At 52.1% G+C, this 18,647-nt stretch overlaps 1 protein-coding gene across 1 annotated transcript in view; it reads right to left on the bottom strand.

Annotated features, from left to right (window-relative positions):
• Positions 1 to 332: 332 nt before the first annotated feature.
• The window catches only part of LOC139404748 (alpha-actinin-1), a 79,001-nt gene continuing 60,686 nt past the window's right edge, over positions 333 to 18,647 (bottom strand). The window contains exons 16-19 of the mRNA XM_071147351.1: positions 16,688 to 16,834; positions 10,966 to 11,046; positions 2,657 to 2,815; positions 333 to 1,497 (exon numbers count right to left, since the gene is read on the bottom strand). Coding sequence (XP_071003452.1) covers positions 1,339 to 1,497; positions 2,657 to 2,815; positions 10,966 to 11,046; positions 16,688 to 16,834 — 546 coding nt within the window. The 3' untranslated portion in view covers positions 333 to 1,338. The remainder of the gene's footprint in view (positions 1,498 to 2,656; positions 2,816 to 10,965; positions 11,047 to 16,687; positions 16,835 to 18,647) is intronic.

Raw genomic sequence — 18,647 nt, 5'->3', positions numbered from 1 at the left:
GGGTTTGTGATATATGGCCAATATACCACGGCTAATGGTTGTATCCAGGCACTCCGCGTTGCGTCGTAACTAAGAACAGACCTTAGCCGTGGTATATTGGCCATATACCACAAACCCCTCGTGCCAAATTGAACCATATTACACCTGCACCTAAAGCTACTTTCCAGCTTGATATTGTCTTATGTTCAGCAACATCGCTTCACAATGTCATACTTATGCTGGAGATAGTTCATTTTGAATATCACATATAGTTTCATCACAGACACAATAAACGTCATCGGTTATTAATGTCACTGTGTACTTATCAAAGGAGAAAACAATGGGTAAATTAAGGACCAAGTATAGCAATTTATCTTTATTTCAATTGTTGTTTCTTTCTTTTTTTTTTACCAGGTGAAGAAAAATACCTTTTTTTGTTCTGTATAATAAAATATGTTAGCTTTATTCATTTTATGAAGAAAAACAATAACAAGAAAAATAAAAACACATTTCTCTCCCTTTTTGTAAACCTGGAGAGTGTTGCTGCATGGGAAGCGAGTCCAACTGAGACAAAGTATGAGGGAGGGAAGGGGCTTGCTCCGTCCGGGGGTGAAGTTTCCCTTGGGTACAGATCTAGGATCAGCTTTCACTCCCTCAATCCTAACTAACTACTAGAGTGGGGAAAGTGCTAAACTGACCCCAGATCAGCATCTAGGGGCAACTTCAGCCTACACCAGTAAAGGGGTTGGCGGAGGGGGGAATGAGTGGAAAAGGAAGGGGGGGGGGGCAGACAAGATGATTATGACATATAAGATAAGGCCAGGAACATAGAAAAAACATGTTAGCATTATAGAGCAGGGCTAGCCTGATGCCAGATTTGTCTGTGCTGTTATGAGCGTTGTATAGCAGGGCTAGCCTGATGCCAGATTTGTCTGTGCTGTTATGAGCGTTGTAGAGCAGGGCTAGCCTGATGCCAGATTTGTCTGTGCTGTTATGAGCGTTGTAGAGCAGGGCTAGCCTGATGCCAGATTTGTCTGTGCTGTTTTGAGCATTATAGAGCAGGGCTAGCCTGATGCCAGATTTGTCTGTGCTGTTTTGAGCATTATAGAGCAGGGCTAGCCTGATGCCAGATTTGTCTGTGCTGTTTTGAGCATTATAGAGCAGGGCTAGCCTGATGCCAGATCTGTGTTTTGCTAAACTGGCGTGACAACAATGAGTTGGGTAAGACAACACAAACAGATCTGGCACCTATGCTAGAGCAGAGCTGCGGTGTTGGGGCAGTAGGAGGGTCTTGCGGGGGGCGGTGGTAAGAGCAGGTAGGCTGGTGAGCGACCTCACATGTTAGGGGTCAAAGGTCACTCAGAGGTCACTCTCTCCGTAGAGTGCGGTGGAGAAGGACATGTAGTCGAGGGCACCGGGTATCGCGTCGGGGCCAGCGTAGGGAGCCATGCGGGCAATACAGTACTCTGCCTGGTCAGGAGGCAACTCACGACGAAGCTCATCGGCCAGGATGTAGTTCTGGTGGAGGGGAAACGAGAAGGTAAGAACAGTCTAGGGGTTCTCAAACCTTTGGGCTCGTTTGGCCAAAATATAAAATCAGTGGTTGGCCGTGGGCCACACAAATAGACGTTTATGTATTTATAAATAAAAAAGGTAAACAATAGCTTTTTAGTAAGCAATCATAAAATCATACAAAATGTAGCCATATAACTTGACACCAAACAACACATTCTAATTACCAGTATTAAATGTATAAAAAAAAAAACCTGTTGTGGCACAGAAACTGCAACCAAGTTTCTATGTTCGTAAAGGCTAATAACTTGAATATGTGTTTCAAATGACTTGGAAATATGGGAAAGGTGTGTTTGCAGCCGTAAGTCACTGAAATGCATCAGAAAGGTATCGGAATGTTCCGGAAAATATCAGGGAAGCTCATCAGACAAAAACGCCTCTAGGCTTTTGGGGGCCCTAAGCAAGATTTGGCAGTGGCCAAAGTAAGTACCTACTTAAAATGTGCAATAAGCAAAAATTGCTCCGCCATTTCCTGGTTGGATAAATTCTAATAATTTGCCTAATTTTAGTTTATGTGGCAAAACAAGCAGTCAGGATGTAAAGAATCATTGTACCATCCACACCGCTGAGAAATAGATTTTCAATGACCAAAAATATTGTATTTTCAGCTGTTTGAAACTGGTGTACAAAACCAAAAGTAAGATGCAAAAATTAAACTTAACGGGAAGCATAGAAATAGAGCACGTAGAACCGATCTACCGCTTCTTAGACTGGCTTTCAGTGAGCTTTATGAATACATTTGATTGATTGATTGACCGACTGATACTGACTGACTATTATTCAAACCTCAGTGTGGAAATATATATATAAAATGGAGGAAAATCTGTTTTTTGACTGTACTGGGCCTTTAAAAACTGCAAACATTTGTCTCTACCTTATGGCAAAATGTGTAGATTTACAGAAAATGTACTCTAAAACTCTCCGCTGTCAAGATTTCGATTTTGGCCCCCAAAAGGCTAGGGCCAGCTCTGACTGTATGTGTGTGTGTATGGATGTGGGTACACAGACCCACAAGCCACTGCGGCCCCTCATGATGAGTTCAGATTTTTTTTGTGGCTCCCACCCCTATCAAAGTTGCCCATCCCTGGTCTAGTTGGAGGAGTACCTTGTCCCCAGCCAGGACCTTGAAGGAGGCCATGACCTGGTCAGCGGTGTCTGTGTCGGCCGTCTCCCGGGACATGAAGTCTATGAAGGCCTGGAACGTGACCACGCCCACCCGGTTGGGATCCACGATGCTCATGATGCGAGAGAACTCTGCTTCACCCTATTGGACAGGAGCCACGAACACCGTCACCACGGGAACCATTGTGGGGCCCTTTTGGGCTCTGGTCAAAAGTTGTGCACTATGTAGGGCCATTTGAGACATAGCCTGGTTTCCAGATGTGTTTGTGCTGTCTTGCCAACTATGGTCATTGTATGACAGCACAAACAGATGTGACAGGGACCAGGCTATAGAGACAGTAAACAAACTAGAATGTTTACACAGTAATATACAGTTAATCAGAGACGATAGACGATTTTCTGTTTTTTACAACACATGTGATCATGACTGGTGAATCATTTCTTTTCCAAATCAATGCAGACTGATCTTGAAGAGACAAGTGAACAGTTTCCACAAATGACTACAAGGCAGACTGTATAAGTAACCATAGGAGGATACTTGACTGAGGGAGGGATTGGAGCGGATGTTTAGGCTTTACCATGTTGTAACCGAGGGAGATAAGGCAGGTTTTGAAGTCTTCAGCTTCCATCATCCCTGTTTTCTTCTACAGGTATCAGAGAGGGACAAACAGTACGGAGGAGGAACGAACGAGGAAGAAGATTGAAAAGTGATAGGAGGTATTGAGGAGGAGGAGGTATTGAGGGGGAAATAGAGTAGGAGAGGGATGTCACACGACATTGCGAAAGGAAAATTGGAGGAAGGATAGTAAGAAGGGGGTAGAAGGGGGTAGAAGGGGGTAGAAGGGGGTAGAAGGGGGTAGAAGAAGAATCAGAAGAATAAAGGTAGGGGGGTAGAGGTGGTTAGAGGGGAGTAGAGGGAGGTAGGGGGAGTAGAGGTGGTTAGAGGGGAGTAGAGGGAGGTAGGGGGAGTAGAGGTGGTTAGAGGAGAGTAGAGGGAGGTAGGGGGGGAGTAGAGGTGGTTAGAGGAGAGTAGAGGGAGGTAGGGGGGGAGTAGAGGTGGTTAGAGGAGAGTAGAGGGAGATAGGGGGAGTAGAGGTGGTTAGAGGAGAGTAGAGGGAGGAGTAGAGGTGGTTAGAGGAGAGTAGAGGTGGTTAGAGGAGAGTAGAGGGAGGTAGGGGGAGTAGAGGGAGGTAGGGGGAGTAGAGGTGGTTAGAGGAGAGTAGAGGGAGATAGGGGGAGTAGAGGTGGTTAGAGGAGAGTAGAGGGAGGTAGGGGGAGTAGAGGTGGTTAGAGGAGAGTAGAGGGAGGTAGGGGGAGTAGAGGTGGTTAGAGGAGAGTAGAGGGAGGTAGGGGGGGAGTAGAGGTGGTTAGAGGAGAGTAGAGGGAGGTAGGGGGGGAGTAGAGGTGGTTAGAGGAGAGTAGAGGGAGATAGGGGGAGTAGAGGTGGTTAGAGGAGAGTAGAGGGAGGTAGGGGGGGAGTAGAGGTGGTTAGAGGAGAGTAGAGGGAGGTAGGGGGGGAGTAGAGGTGGTTAGAGGAGAGTAGAGGGAGGTAGGGGGGGAGTAGAGGTGGTTAGAGGAGAGTAGAGGGAGATAGGGGGAGTAGAGGTGGTTAGAGGAGAGTAGAGAGAGGAGTAGAGGTGGTTAGAGGAGAGTAGAGGGAGGTAGGGGGAGTAGAGGTGGTTAGAGGAGAGTAGAGGGTGGTAGGGGGGGAGTAGAGGTGGTTAGAGGAGAGTAGAGGGAGGAGTAGAGGTGGTTAGAGGAGAGTAGAGGGAGGAGTAGAGGTGGTTAGAGGAGAGTAGAGGGAGGTAGGGGGGGAGTAGAGGTGGTTAGAGGAGAGTAGAGGGAGGTAGGGGGGGAGTAGAGGTGGTTAGAGGAGAGTAGAGGGAGGTAGGGGGGGAGTAGAGGTGGTTAGAGGAGAGTAGAGGGAGATAGGGGGAGTAGAGGTGGTTAGAGGAGAGTAGAGGGAGGTAGGGGGGGAGTAGAGGTGGTTAGAGGAGAGTAGAGGGAGGTAGGGGGGGAGTAGAGGTGGTTAGAGGAGAGTAGAGGGAGGTAGGGGGGGAGTAGAGGTGGTTAGAGGAGAGTAGAGGGAGATAGGGGGAGTAGAGGTGGTTAGAGGAGAGTAGAGAGAGGAGTAGAGGTGGTTAGAGGAGAGTAGAGGGAGGTAGGGGGAGTAGAGGGAGGTAGGGGAGTAGAGGTGGTTAGAGGAGAGTAGAGGGAGATAGGGGGAGTAGAGGTGGTTAGAGGAGAGTAGAGGGAGGTAGGGGGAGTAGAGGTGGTTAGAGGAGAGTAGAGGGAGGTAGGGGGGGAGTAGAGGTGGTTAGAGGAGAGTAGAGGGAGGTAGGGGGGGAGTAGAGGTGGTTAGAGGAGAGTAGAGGGAGATAGGGGGAGTAGAGGTGGTTAGAGGAGAGTAGAGGGAGGTAGGGGGGGAGTAGAGGTGGTTAGAGGAGAGTAGAGGGAGGTAGGGGGGGAGTAGAGGTGGTTAGAGGAGAGTAGAGGGAGGTAGGGGGGGAGTAGAGGTGGTTAGAGGAGAGTAGAGGGAGGTAGGGGGGGAGTAGAGGTGGTTAGAGGAGAGTAGAGGGAGATAGGGGGAGTAGAGGTGGTTAGAGGAGAGTAGAGAGAGGAGTAGAGGTGGTTAGAGGAGAGTAGAGGGAGGTAGGGGGAGTAGAGGTGGTTAGAGGAGAGTAGAGGGAGGTAGGGGGGGAGTAGAGGTGGTTAGAGGAGAGTAGAGGGAGGAGTAGAGGTGGTTAGAGGAGAGTAGAGGGAGGAGTAGAGGTGGTTAGAGGAGAGTAGAGGGAGGTAGGGGGGGAGTAGAGGTGGTTAGAGGAGAGTAGAGGGAGGTAGGGGGGGAGTAGAGGTGGTTAGAGGAGAGTAGAGGGAGGAGTAGAGGTGGTTAGAGGAGAGTAGAGGGAGGTAGGGGGAGTAGAGGTGGTTAGAGGAGAGTAGAGGGAGGAGTAGAGGTGGTTAGAGGAGAGTAGAGGGAGGTAGGGGGGGAGTAGAGGTGGTTAGAGGAGAGTAGAGGGAGGAGTAGAGGTGGTTAGAGGAGAGTAGAGGGAGGAGTAGAGGTGGTTAGAGGAGAGTAGAGGGAGGTAGGAGGAGTAGAGGTGGTTAGAGGAGAGTAGAGGGAGATAGGGGGAGTAGAGGTGGTTAGAGGAGAGTAGAGGGAGGAGTAGAGGTGGTTAGAGGAGAGTAGAGGGAGGAGTAGAGGTGGTTAGAGGAGAGTAGAGGGAGGTAGGGGGAGGAGAGGTGGTGAGAGGAGAGTAGAGGGAGGTAGGGGGGGAGTAGAGGTGGTTAGAGGAGAGTAGAGGGAGGAGTAGAGGTGGTTAGAGGAGAGTAGAGGGAGGAGTAGAGGTGGTTAGAGGAGAGTAGAGGGAGGAGTAGAGGTGGTTAGAGGAGAGTAGAGGGAGGAGTAGAGGTGGTTAGAGGAGAGTAGAGGGAGGTAGGGGGGGAGTAGAGGTGGTTAGAGGAGAGTAGAGGGAGGTAGGGGGGGAGTAGAGGTGGTTAGAGGAGAGTAGAGGGAGGAGTAGAGGTGGTTAGAGGAGAGTAGAGGGAGGAGTAGAGGTGGTTAGAGGAGAGTAGAGGGAGGAGTAGAGGTGGTTAGAGGAGAGTAGAGGGAGGTAGGGGGGGAGTAGAGGTGGTTAGAGGAGAGTAGAGGGAGGTAGGGGGGGAGTAGAGGTGGTTAGAGGAGAGTAGAGGGAGGAGTAGAGGTGGTTAGAGGAGAGTAGAGGGAGGAGTAGAGGTGGTTAGAGGAGAGTAGAGGGAGGAGTAGAGGTGGTTAGAGGAGAGTAGAGGGAGGTAGGGGGGGAGTAGAGGTGGTTAGAGGAGAGTAGAGGGAGGTAGGGGGGGAGTAGAGGTGGTTAGAGGAGAGTAGAGGGAGGAGTAGAGGTGGTTAGAGGAGAGTAGAGGGAGGAGTAGAGGTGGTTAGAGGAGAGTAGAGGGAGGAGTAGAGGTGGTTAGAGGAGAGTAGAGGGAGGAGTAGAGGTGGTTAGAGGAGAGTAGAGGGAGGTAGGGGGGGAGTAGAGGGAGGTAGGGGGGAGTAGAGGTGGTTAGAGGAGAGTAGAGGGAGGTAGGGGGGGAGTAGAGGTGGTTAGAGGAGAGTAGAGGGAGGTAGGGGGGGAGTAGAGGTGGTTAGAGGAGAGTAGAGGGAGGTAGGGGGGGAGTAGAGGTGGTTAGAGGAGAGTAGAGGGAGGAGTAGAGGTGGTTAGAGGAGAGTAGAGGGAGGAGTAGAGGTGGTTAGAGGAGAGTAGAGGGAGGTAGGGGGGGAGTAGAGGTGGTTAGAGGAGAGTAGAGGGAGGTAGGGGGGGAGTAGAGGTGGTTAGAGGAGAGTAGAGGGAGGAGTAGAGGTGGTTAGAGGAGAGTAGAGGGAGGAGTAGAGGTGGTTAGAGGAGAGTAGAGGGAGGTAGGGGGGGAGTAGAGGTGGTTAGAGGAGAGTAGAGGGAGGTAGGGGGGGAGTAGAGGTGGTTAGAGGAGAGTAGAGGGAGGTAGGGGGGGAGTAGAGGTGGTTAGAGGAGAGTAGAGGGAGGAGTAGAGGTGGTTAGAGGAGAGTAGAGGGAGGAGTAGAGGTGGTTAGAGGAGAGTAGAGGGAGGTAGGGGGGGAGTAGAGGTGGTTAGAGGAGAGTAGAGGGAGGTAGGGGGGGAGTAGAGGTGGTTAGAGGAGAGTAGAGGGAGGAGTAGAGGTGGTTAGAGGAGAGTAGAGGGAGGTAGGGGGGGAGTAGAGGGAGGTAGGGGGGAGTAGAGAGAGGTAGAGGGGTAGAGGTGGTTAGAGGAGAGTAGAGGGAGGTAGGGGGGGAGTAGAGGGAGGTAGGGGGGAGTAGAGAGAGGTAGGGGGGAGTAGAGGGAGGTAGGGGGGAGTAGAGGGAGGTAGGGGGAGTAGAGGGAGGTAGGGGGAGTAGAGGGAGGTAGGGGGGAGTAGAGGGAGGTAGGGGGAGTAGAGGGAGGTAGGGGGGAGTAGAGGGAGGTAGGGGGGGAGTAGAGGGAGGTAGGGGGAGTAGAGGGAGGTAGGGGGGAGTAGAGGGAGGTAGGGGGGGAGTAGAGGGAGGTAGGGGGGGGAGTAGAGGGAGGTAGGGGGAGTAGAGGGAGGTAGGGGGAGTAGAGGGAGGTAGGGGGGAGTAGAGGGAGGTAGGGGGGGAGTAGATGGAGGTAGGGGGGGAGTAGAGGGAGGTAGGGGGAGTAGAGGGAGGTAGGGGGGGAGTAGAGGGAGGTAGGGGGAGTAGAGGTGGTTAGAGGAGAGTAGAGGGAGGTAGGGGGAGTAGAGGTGGTTAGAGGAGAGTAGAGGGAGGTAGGGGGGGAGTAGAGGTGGTTAGAGGAGAGTAGAGGTGGTTAGAGGAGAGTAGAGGGAGGAGTAGAGGTGGTTAGAGGAGAGTAGAGGGAGGTAGGGGGAGTAGAGGTGGTTAGAGGAGAGTAGAGGGAGGTAGGGAGAGTAGAGGGAGGTAGGGGGAGTAGAGGTGGTTAGAGGAGAGTAGAGGGAGGTAGGGGGGGAGTAGAGGTGGTTAGAGGAGAGTAGAGGTGGTTAGAGGAGAGTAGAGGGAGGAGTAGAGGTGGTTAGAGGAGAGTAGAGGGAGGTAGGGGGAGTAGAGGTGGTTAGAGGAGAGTAGAGGGAGGTAGGGGGAGTAGAGGTGGTTAGAGGAGAGTAGAGGGAGGAGTAGAGGTGGTTAGAGGAGAGTAGAGGGAGGTAGGGGGAGTAGAGGTGGTTAGAGGAGCGTCGAGGGAGGAGTAGAGGTGGTTAGAGGAGAGTAGAGGGAGGTAGGGGGAGTAGAGGTGGTTAGAGGAGAGTAGAGGTGGTTAGAGGAGAGTAGAGGGAGGAGTAGAGGTGGTTAGAGGAGAGTAGAGGGAGGTAGGGGGAGTAGAGGTGGTTAGAGGAGAGTAGAGGGAGGAGTAGAGGTGGTTAGAGGAGAGTAGAGGGAGGTAGGGGGAGTAGAGGTGGTTAGAGGAGAGTAGAGGGAGGAGTAGAGGTGGTTAGAGGAGAGTAGAGGGAGGAGTAGAGGTGGTTAGAGGAGAGTAGAGGGAGGTCGGGGGAGTAGAGGTGGTTAGAGGAGAGTAGAGGGAGGTAGGGGGAGTAGAGGTGGTTAGAGGAGAGTAGAGGGAGGTAGGGGGAGTAGAGGTGGTTAGAGGAGAGTAGAGGGAGGTAGGGGGAGTAGAGGTGGTTAGAGGAGAGTAGAGGTGGTTAGAGGAGAGTAGAGGGAGGTAGGGGGGGAGTAGAGGGAGGTAGGGGGGAGTAGAGAGAGGTAGAGGGGTAGAGGTGGTTAGAGGAGAGTAGAGGGAGGTAGGGGGGGAGTAGAGGGAGGTAGGGGGGAGTAGAGAGAGGTAGAGGGGTAGAGGTGGTTAGAGGAGAGTAGAGGGAGGGGGAGTAGAGGGAGGTAGGGGGGAGTAGGGGGGGGGGGAGTAGAGAGAGGTGGGGGGGAGTAGAGGGAGGTAGGGGGGAGTAGAGAGGGTGGAGGGGAGTAGAGAGAGGTGGGGGGAGTAGAGGAGGGGTAGAGGTGGTTAGAGGAGAGTAGAGGGAGGGGGAGTAGAGGGAGGTAGGGGGGAGTAGAGAGAGGTAGGGGGGAGTAGAGAGGTAGAGGAGAGTAGAGAGAGGTAGAGGAGAGTAGAGGGAGGTAGGGGAGGGTAGAGAGAGGTAGAGGGGAGTAGAGAGAGGTAGAGGGGAGTAGAGAGGTAGAGGGGAGTAGAGAGAGGTAGAGGGGAGTAGAGAGAGGTAGAGGGGAGTAGAGAGAGGTAGAGGGGAGTAGAGAGAGGTAGGGGGGAGTAGAGGGAGGTAGGGGGGAGTATAGGGAGGTAGGGGGAAGTAGAGGGAGGTAGGGGGGAGTAGAGGGAGGTAGGGGGGAGTAGAGGGAGGTAGGGGGGAGTAGAGGGAGGTAGGGGGGAGTAGAGGGAGGTAAGGGGGAGTAGAGAGAGGTAGAGGGGGTTAGAGAGGTAGAGGGGAGTAGAGAGGTAGAGGGGAGTTGAGGGAGGTAGGGGGGAGTAGAGGTAGGTAGGGGGGAGTAGAGGGAGGTAGGGGGGAGTAGAGGGAGGTAGGGGGGAGTAGAGGGAGGTAAGGGGGAGTAGAGAGAGGTAGAGGGGGTTAGAGAGGTAGAGGGGAGTACAGAGGTAGAGGGGAGTTGAGGGAGGTAGAGGGGAGTAGAGGGAGGTAGGGGGGAGTAGAGAGGTAGAGGGGAGTAGAGAGAGGTAGAGGAGAGTAGAGGGAGGTAGGGGGAGTAGAGTGGTAGAGGGGAGTAGAGTGGTAGAGGGGAGTAGAGTGGTAGAGGGGAGTAGAGAGAGGTAGAGGGGAGTAGAGAGGTAGAGGGGAGTAGAGAGAGGTAGAGGAGAGTAGAGGGAGGTAGGGGGGAGTAGAGAGGTAGAGGGGAGTAGAGAGAGGTAGAGGAGAGTAGAGGGAGGTAGGGGGGAGTAGAGAGGTAGAGGGGAGTAGAGGGAGGTAGAGGAGAGTAGAGGGAGGTAGGGGGGAGTAGAGAGGTAGAGGGGAGTAGAGGGAGGTAGAGGGGAGTAGAGGGAGGTAGGGGGGAGTAGAGAGGTAGAGGGGAGTAGAGAGGTAGAGGGGAGTAGAGGGAGGTAGGGGGGAGTAGAGAGGTAGAGGGGAGTAGAGGGAGGTAGGGGGGAGTAGAGAGGTAGAGGGGAGTAGAGGGAGGTAGGGGGGAGTAGAGAGGTAGAGGGGAGTAGAGGGAGGTAGGGGGGAGTAGAGAGGTAGAGGGGAGTAGAGGGAGGTAGGGGGGAGTAGAGGGAGGTAAGGGGGAGTAGAGAGAGGTAGAGGGGGTTAGAGAGGTAGGGGGGAGTAGAGAGGTAGAGGGGAGTAGAGAGAGGTAGAGGAGAGTAGAGGGAGGTAGGGGGGAGTAGAGAGGTAGAGGGGAGTAGAGGGAGGTAGGGGGGAGTAGAGGGAGGTAAGGGGGAGTAGAGAGAGGTAGAGGGGGTTAGAGAGGTAGGGGGGAGTAGAGAGGTAGAGGGGAGTAGAGAGAGGTAGAGGAGAGTAGAGGGAGGTAGGGGGGAGTAGAGAGGTAGAGGGGAGTAGAGGGAGGTAGAGGAGAGTAGAGGGAGGTAGAGGAGAGTAGAGGGAGGTAGAGGAGAGTAGAGAGGTAGAGGGGAGTAGAGAGGTAGAGGGGAGTAGAGAGGTAGAGGGGAGTAGAGAGGTAGAGGGGAGTAGAGGGAGGTAGAGGAGAGTAGAGGGAGGTAGAGGAGAGTAGAGAGGTAGAGGGGAGTAGAGAGGTAGAGGGGAGTAGAGAGGTAGAGGGGAGTAGAGAGGTAGAGGGGAGTAGAGAGGAGTAGAGGAAGAAAGAGAACAAAACAAACCAACATTGTTAACCTCAGTACCTGTGCATCGTTGGCTATATCGAAGCCCAGGCTGATCAGGCAGGCCTTGAACTCCTCAGCCCCCAGAGTGCCTGAGTGGTCCTAGGGTGTCAGGTGCGGTGGGGGTGCCAACCAGGTGTGCCAGGTACCAAAGGCCAGGTGAGTGTGGGCCAGGTGCATGTGAAGTGGGGGTGGGCAGGAGGAGCAGGGTGGATTGGAGAGGGTGGGTGTGCGTCATGCAGAGGGAGAGGGGGTAGGGGTGGATGGTTGATAAGGGGTTGGGGTGGATGGTTGATAAGGGGTTGGGGATGGGGGGGGGTTGGTTGATAAGGGGTTGGGGATGGGGGGGTTGGTTGATAAGGGGTTGGGGGTAGGAGGGGATGGTTGATAAGGGGTTGGGGGTAGGAGGGGATGGTTGATAAGGGGTTGGGGATGGGGGGGTTGATAAGGGGTTGGAGATCGGAGGGGATGGTTGATAAGGGGTTGGGGGTGGGTTGGATGGTTGATAAGGGGTTGGGGATGGGGGGTTGGTTGATAAGGTGTTGGGGATGGGGGGGTTGATAAGGGGTTGGGGATTGTTGATATGGGGTTGGAGATGGGGGGGTTGATAAGGGGTTGGAGATGGTTGATAAGGGGTTGGGGATGGGGGGGTTGATAAGGGGTTGGGGATGGGGGGGTTGATAAGGGGTTGGAGATAGGAGGGGATGGTTGATAAGGGGTTGGGGGTAGGGGTGGATGGTTGATAAGGGGATGGGGATGGGGGGGGTTGGGGATGGGGGGGTTGGAGATAGGAGGGGATGGTTGATAAGGGGTTGGGGGTAGGAGGGGATGGTTGATAAGGGGTTGGGGGTAGGGGTGGATGGTTGATAAGGGGTTGGGGATGGGGGGTTGGTTGATAAGGTGTTGGGGATGGGGGGGTTGATAAGGGGTTGGGGATTGTTGATATGGGGTTGGAGATGGGGGGGTTGATAAGGGGTTGGAGATGGTTGATAAGGGGTTGGGGATGGGGGGGTTGATAAGGGGTTGGGGATGGGGGGTTGATAAGGGGTTGGAGATAGGAGGGGATGGTTGATAAGGGGTTGGGGGTAGGGGTGGATGGTTGATAAGGGGATGGGGATAGGAGGGGATGGTTGATAAGGGGTTGGGGGTAGGGGTGGATGGTTGATAAGGGGATGGGGATGGGGGGGTTGATAAGGGGTTGGGGATGGGGGGTTGATAAGGGGTTGGGGATGGGGGGGTTGATAAGGGGTTGGGGTGGGGGGGTTGATAAGGGGTTGGGGATTGTTGATAAGGGGTTGAGATGGGGGGGGTTGATAAGGGGTTGGGGATGGGGGGGTTGATAAGGGGTTGGGGATTGTTGATAAGGGGTTGAGATGGGGGGGTTGATAAGGGGTTGGAGATGGTTGATAAGGGGTTGGGGATGGGGGGGTTGATAAGGGGTTGGGGATAGGAGGGGATGGTTGATAAGGGGTTGGGGATGGTTGATAAGGGGTTGGGGATAGGAGGGGATGGTTGATAAGGGGTTGGGGATGGTTGATAAGGGGTTGGGGATAGGAGGGGATGGTTGATAAGGGGTTGGGGATAGGAGGGGATGGTTGATAAGGGGTTGGGGATGGTTGATAAGGGGTTGGGACCATGCACAAGAAGAGACAGAAAACACAACAGTGCCAAACATTAGGACCTGAGGTGAGGTGCTGTGTCATATGGAGGCATTCAGAGCTGTTAGGTGCAGTGTGGCCAGCAGACTATAGTAGACAGTACGAGGTATCATTCATTTCACATCATATACAGTAACACAGTGTTTCCCAAACTTGGTCCCGGGGTCCCCAAAGGGGGGCACATTTTGTTTTTTTTGCCCTAGCACTATACAGCTGATTCAATTCATGATGAGTTGATTCAGCTGTGTAGTGCTAGGGCAAAAACCAAAACGCCCCCCCCCCCCCCCCCTCAGGGTTCCCTGGGACTGAGCTTGGGTACATAGCACCACATAGGTTAAATAGCAATAGGGGACTATATTATTCAAACTGGGGTGGGGGGGTCCACAGAGGTACTGCAGGGGGGTCCACAGAGGTACTTCAGGGGGGTCCACATAATTATTTTATAACATGTTTTTTTATTTAGGAATAGGCCTATCGCTAGTAACAACAGAATAAACAAAAAAGTAGATTATTTTATTTTATCCTAATGGAAATTACACTCACTGACCACAATTACATCCACATGTTTTCATGCGTAAAAGACAGAGGAGATGGAATTAGGACGTTTTCGGGTACAATTTTATAAATGCCGACAGATAAAAATTGATTATGCGAGAAATGGCGGTGGAAATGCCTTGCATAGCACAAATATTGATATAATAAGAATGAATATTGAAGTACATTCACGAGATGATGTGATGTGTTTGGGGGTTCTTCCTCCACTATGATGTCGTAGAAACCATGTTCATTAGGCTACAGATTAACTCGGGTGTTATCACAGGGTGGTAAAAGTTCACAGTCCTAACCTTTATTCTTCTTATTGTGGTGACCGTGGTGACCGTGGTGACCATGACGATCGATGCTTGACTGCCGTTTGACCAAAAAATTCAAAAAAAAAAATATATATATATCTCTCTCTCATCCATAATAATCTAATCATGTTGACTAGCCTACCCTCACGAGTGGCGCAGATGTCTAAGGCACTGCATTTCAGTGCTAAAGGCGTCACTAAAGACCCTGGTTCGATCCCCGGGCTGTATCACAACCGGCCGTGATCGGGAGTCCCATAGGGCGGCGCACAATTGGCACAGGGTCATCCGGGTTTGGTCGGGGGAAAGCCGTCATTGTAAATAAGAATTTGGTCTTGGCTCATCATGTAGACTAGTCTATCAGGGTAGCCTAGTGGTTAGAGCGTTGGACTAGTAACCGGAAGGTTGCAAGATCAAATCCCCGAGCTGACAAGGTACAAATCTGTCGTTCTGCCCCTGAACAAGGAAGTTAACCCACTGTTCCTAGACCGTCATTCTGAACTGACTTGCCTGGTTAAATACTGTATCTGTGAGCTGTTGGCTAGAGGGCATGTGCCAAGATCAGAGTAGGTATTATTGCGAGAGAAAAAAAACTATTGGTAGAGTTGAAAGTGGATTTATTTTTCATTCGGCGTGTACTATGTCACTATGTACTCTGATGCACTGTATCTGTAACGAGTCTAGTTTGTACTATATTGTATCTGTATCTGTAACGAGTCTTGTTTGGCTGAAACACACCACTGGTGGGAACATTTCTATTTTTCTTTAATCAGGATTTTACAATATTAGCATGAAAATCTGTCGCCAATTGGACGGAAACCTAGCTATTGGAGTGAATTACAATTTCTGACAGTAGATTTTTAGAAAAAGCACCCACGAGCAGGGCCGGCCCTGCCAATATGCAACATAACACTCAGGGCCCGGAGGCTGCTAGGGGGACCCAGACAAACAGCCAATATATATTTTGGTAACATATGATCGGTTTTGCCTGGGCGGGGGTCCCTGGGTCACCGGTTTGCCTGGACGGGGCTCCCTGGGTCAACGGTTTGCCTGGGCGGGGGTCACCAGTTTGCCTGGGCGGGGTCCCTGGGTTGCCTGGGCGGGGGTCACCGGGTTGCCTGGGCGGGGGTCACCGGGTTGCCTGGGCGGGGGTCACCGGGTTGCCTGGGCGGGGGTCACCGGGTTGCCTGGGCGGGGGTCACCGGGTTGCCTGGGCGGGGGTCACCGGGTTGCCTGGGCGAGGGTCACCGGGTTGCCTGGGCGGGGGTCACCGGGTTGCCTGGGCGGGGGTCACCGGGTTGCCTGGGCGGGGGTCACCGGGTTGCCTGGGCGGGGGTCACCGGGTTGCCTGGGCGGGGGTCACCGGGTTGCCTGGGCGGGGCTCCCTGGGTCACAGCCATTTTTCATGGGAAAAGTTCCCCTATATATTTTTATCCACAAAGAGAAAGACACCACCCCTAAAAAAGGCTTTGTAAATGCTCTCTCTCGTCAGTGCAGTAGGACTAAGGTAAAGTCTCATCTCCTCTCTCTCGTCAGTGCAGTAGGACTAAGGTAAAGTCTCATCTCCTCTCTCACGTCAGTGCAGTAGGACTAAGGTAAAGTCTCATCTCCTCTCTCTCGTCAGTGCAGTAGGACTAAGGTAAAGTCTCATCTCCTCTCTCACGTCAGTGCAGTAGGACTAAGGTAAAGTCTCATCTCCTCTCTCTCGTCAGTGCAGTAGGACTAAGGTAAAGTCTCATTTCCTCTCTCTCGTCAGTGCAGTAGGACTAAGGTAAAGTCTCATCTCCTCTCTCTCGTCAGTGCAGTAGGACTAAGGTAAAGTCTCATTTCCTCTCTCACGTCAGTGCAGTAGGACTAAGGTAAAGTCTCATCTCCTCTCTCTCGTCAGTGCAGTAGGACTAAGGTAAAGTCTCATTTCCTCTCTCTCGTCAGTGCAGTAGGACTAAGGTAAAGTCTCATCTCCTCTCTCTCGTCAGTGCAGTAGGACTAAGGTAAAGTCTCATCTCCTCTCTCTCGTCGGTGCAGTAGGACTAAGGTAAAGTCTCATCTCCTCTCTCTCGTCAGTGCAGTAGGACTAAGGTAAAGTCTCTGGGACATAATGTATCATATACTCTCTCTCGTCAGTGCAGTAGGACTAAGGTAAAGTCTCTGGGACATAATGTATCATCTCCTCTCTCTCGTCAGTGCAGTAGAACTAAGGTAAAGTCTCTGGGACATAATGTATCATCTCCTCTCTCTCATCAGTGCAGTAGGACTAAGGTAAAGTATCTGGGACATAATGTATCATCTCCTCTCTCTCGTCAGTGCAGTAGGACTAAGGTAAAGTCTCTGGGACATAATGTATCATCTCCTCTCTCTCGTCAGTGCAGTAGGACTAAGGTAAAGTCTCATCTCCTCTCTCTCGTCAGTGCAGTAGGACTAAGGTAAAGTCTCATCTCCTTTCTCTCGACAGTGCAGTAGGACTAAGGTAAAGTCTCATCTCCTTTCTCTCGACAGTGCAGTAGGACTAAGGTAAAGTCTCATCTCCTTTCTCTCGACAGTGCAGTAGGACTAAGGTAAAGTCTCTGGGACATAATGTATCATCTCCTCTCTCTCGTCAGTGCAGTAGGACTAAGGTAAAAGTCTCTGGGACACGTGTGTTCTTAATGTATCATCTCCTTTCTCTTCATCAACAGATATGGTAAAGTTAGATTAGTTCAAACACCACTATCGATGTTATCAGTTGGTCCTGGTTGATTATCTACATGATACACGTCCTGTAGTTTGTTAGTGCCACTATGAGAGGAATAACATGGTTCAATGACCCAACAAACGATCCTCCGTCCACCTCAACCTCCTCGCTTTGCTCATGCGGCCTAAATATGTGTAAAACACATCGTCCATAACGATTTTCAGATCCGTACTATTCAGCAGTTAGGCAATATGAGTGTACTGTACAGTATATGTGACCTGAAACAGTCTAACCCTAACCCCCCCCCACAGGACCTCTTCCTCCCTGTACGGTCTCTTCTCTGTGAAACTGACCCTGAAACAGTCTTCCCCCCCCCCCCTCCCCCCACAGCACCTCTTCCTCCCTGTACGGTCTCTTCTCTGTGGAACTGATCCTGAAACGTCTAACCCCCCCACAGCACCTCTTCCTCCCTGTACGGTCTCTTCTCTGTGGAACTGATCCTGAAACGTCTAACCCCCCCACAGCACCTCTTCCTCCCTGTACGGTCTCTTCTCTGTGAAACTGACCCTGTCGAAGTGGTTGAAGGAGGCTCTGAACTCGTTCATCTGGTCCTGGCTGATGCCCTTGGCATCCCGCGTCAGAATCTGGTTCTCGATCTCGTTGATGGTTCTGGCGATGGTGGTCAGGAGCTGCTCCCAGCCCACACGGATATGCTGCAGGGAGGACGAGAGAGGGAGAGGAGGAGAAAGGGAGAGGAGGAGAGAGAGGAAAGAGAGAAACAGATAGACAGGTAGAGAGAGGGGAAGAGAGAGAGGGAGAGGAGGAGAGAGAGGAAAGAGAGAAACAGATAGACAGGTAGAGAGAGGGGAAGAGAGAGAGGGAGAGGAGGAGAGAGAGGAAAGAGAGAAACAGATAGACAGGTAGAGAGAGGGGAAGAGAGAGAGGGAGAGGAGGAGAGAGAGGAAAGAGAGAAACAGATAGACAGGTAGAGAGAGGGGAAGAGAGAGAGGGAGAGGAGGAGAGAGAGGAAAGAGAGAAACAGATAGACAGGTAGAGAGAGGGGAAGAGAGAGAGGGAGAGGAGGAGAGAGAGGAAAGAGAGAAACAGATAGACAGGTAGAGAGAGGGGAAGAGAGAGAGGGAGAGGAGGAGAGAGAGGAAAGAGAGAAACAGATAGACAGGTAGAGAGAGGGGAAGAGAGAGAGGGAGAGGAGGAGAGAGAGGAAAGAGAGAAACAGATAGACAGGTAGAGAGAGGGAGAGGAGGAGAGAGAGGAAAGAGAGAAACAGATAGAGAGAGGGAGAGGAGGAGAGAGAGGAAAGAGAGAAACAGATAGACAGGTAGAGAGAGGGGAAGAGAGAGAGGGAGAGGAGGAGAGAGAGGAAAGAGAGAAACAGATAGACAGGTAGAGAGAGGGGAAGAGAGAGAGGGAGAGGAGGAGAGAGAGGAAAGAGAGAAACAGATAGACAGGTAGAGAGAGGGGAAGAGAGAGAGGGAGAGGAGGAGAGAGAGAGGAGGAGAGAGAGGAAAGAGAGAAACAGATAGACAGGTAGAGAGAGGGGAAGAGAGAGAGGGAGAGGAGGAGAGAGAGGAAAGAGAGAAACAGACAGGTAGAGAGAGGGGAAGAGAGAGAGGGAGAGGAGGAGAGAGAGGAAAGAGAGAAACAGATAGACAGGTAGAGAGAGGGGAAGAGAGAGAGGGAGAGGAGGAGAGAGAGGAAAGAGAGAAACAGATAGACAGGTAGAGAGAGGGGAAGAGAGAGAGGGAGAGGAGGAGAGAGAGGAAAGAGAGAAACAGATAGACAGGTAGAGAGAGGGGAAGAGAGAGAGGGAGAGGAGGAGAGAGAGGAAAGAGAGAAACAGATAGACAGGTAGAGAGAGGGGAAGAGAGAGAGGGAGAGGAGGAGAGAGAGGAAAGAGAGAAACAGATAGACAGGTAGAGAGAGGGGAAGAGAGAGAGGGAGAGGAGGAGAGAGAGGAAAGAGAGAAACAGATAGACAGGTAGAGAGAGGGAGAGGAGGAGAGAGAGGAAAGAGAGAAACAGATAGAGAGAGGGAGAGGAGGAGAGAGAGGAAAGAGAGAAACAGATAGACAGGTAGAGAGAGGGGAAGAGAGAGAGGGAGAGGAGGAGAGAGTGGAATGAGAGAAACAGATAGACAGGTAGAGAGAGGGGAAGAGAGAGAGGGAGAGGAGGAGAGAGAGGAAAGAGAGAAACAGATAGACAGGTAGAGAGAGGGGAAGAGAGAGAGAGAGGAGGAGAGAGGGAGAGGAGGAGAGAGAGAGGAAAGAGAGAAACAGATAGACAGGTAGAGAGAGGGGAAGAGAGAGAGGGAGAGGAGGAGAGAGAGGAAAGAGAGAAACAGATAGACAGGTAGAGAGAGGGGAAGAGAGAGAGGGAGAGGAGGAGAGAGAGGAAAGAGAGAAACAGATAGACAGGTAGAGAGAGGGGAAGAGAGAGAGGGAGAGGAGGAGAGAGGGAGAGGAGGAGAGAGAGGAAAGAGAGAAACAGATAGACAGGTAGAGAGAGG

This window comes from Oncorhynchus clarkii, unplaced genomic scaffold (genome assembly GCF_045791955.1).
Source record: "Oncorhynchus clarkii lewisi isolate Uvic-CL-2024 unplaced genomic scaffold, UVic_Ocla_1.0 unplaced_contig_13609_pilon_pilon, whole genome shotgun sequence".
NCBI lineage: Eukaryota > Metazoa > Chordata > Actinopteri > Salmoniformes > Salmonidae > Oncorhynchus > Oncorhynchus clarkii.
This window is presented reverse-complemented; position numbering and strand designations above follow the sequence as displayed.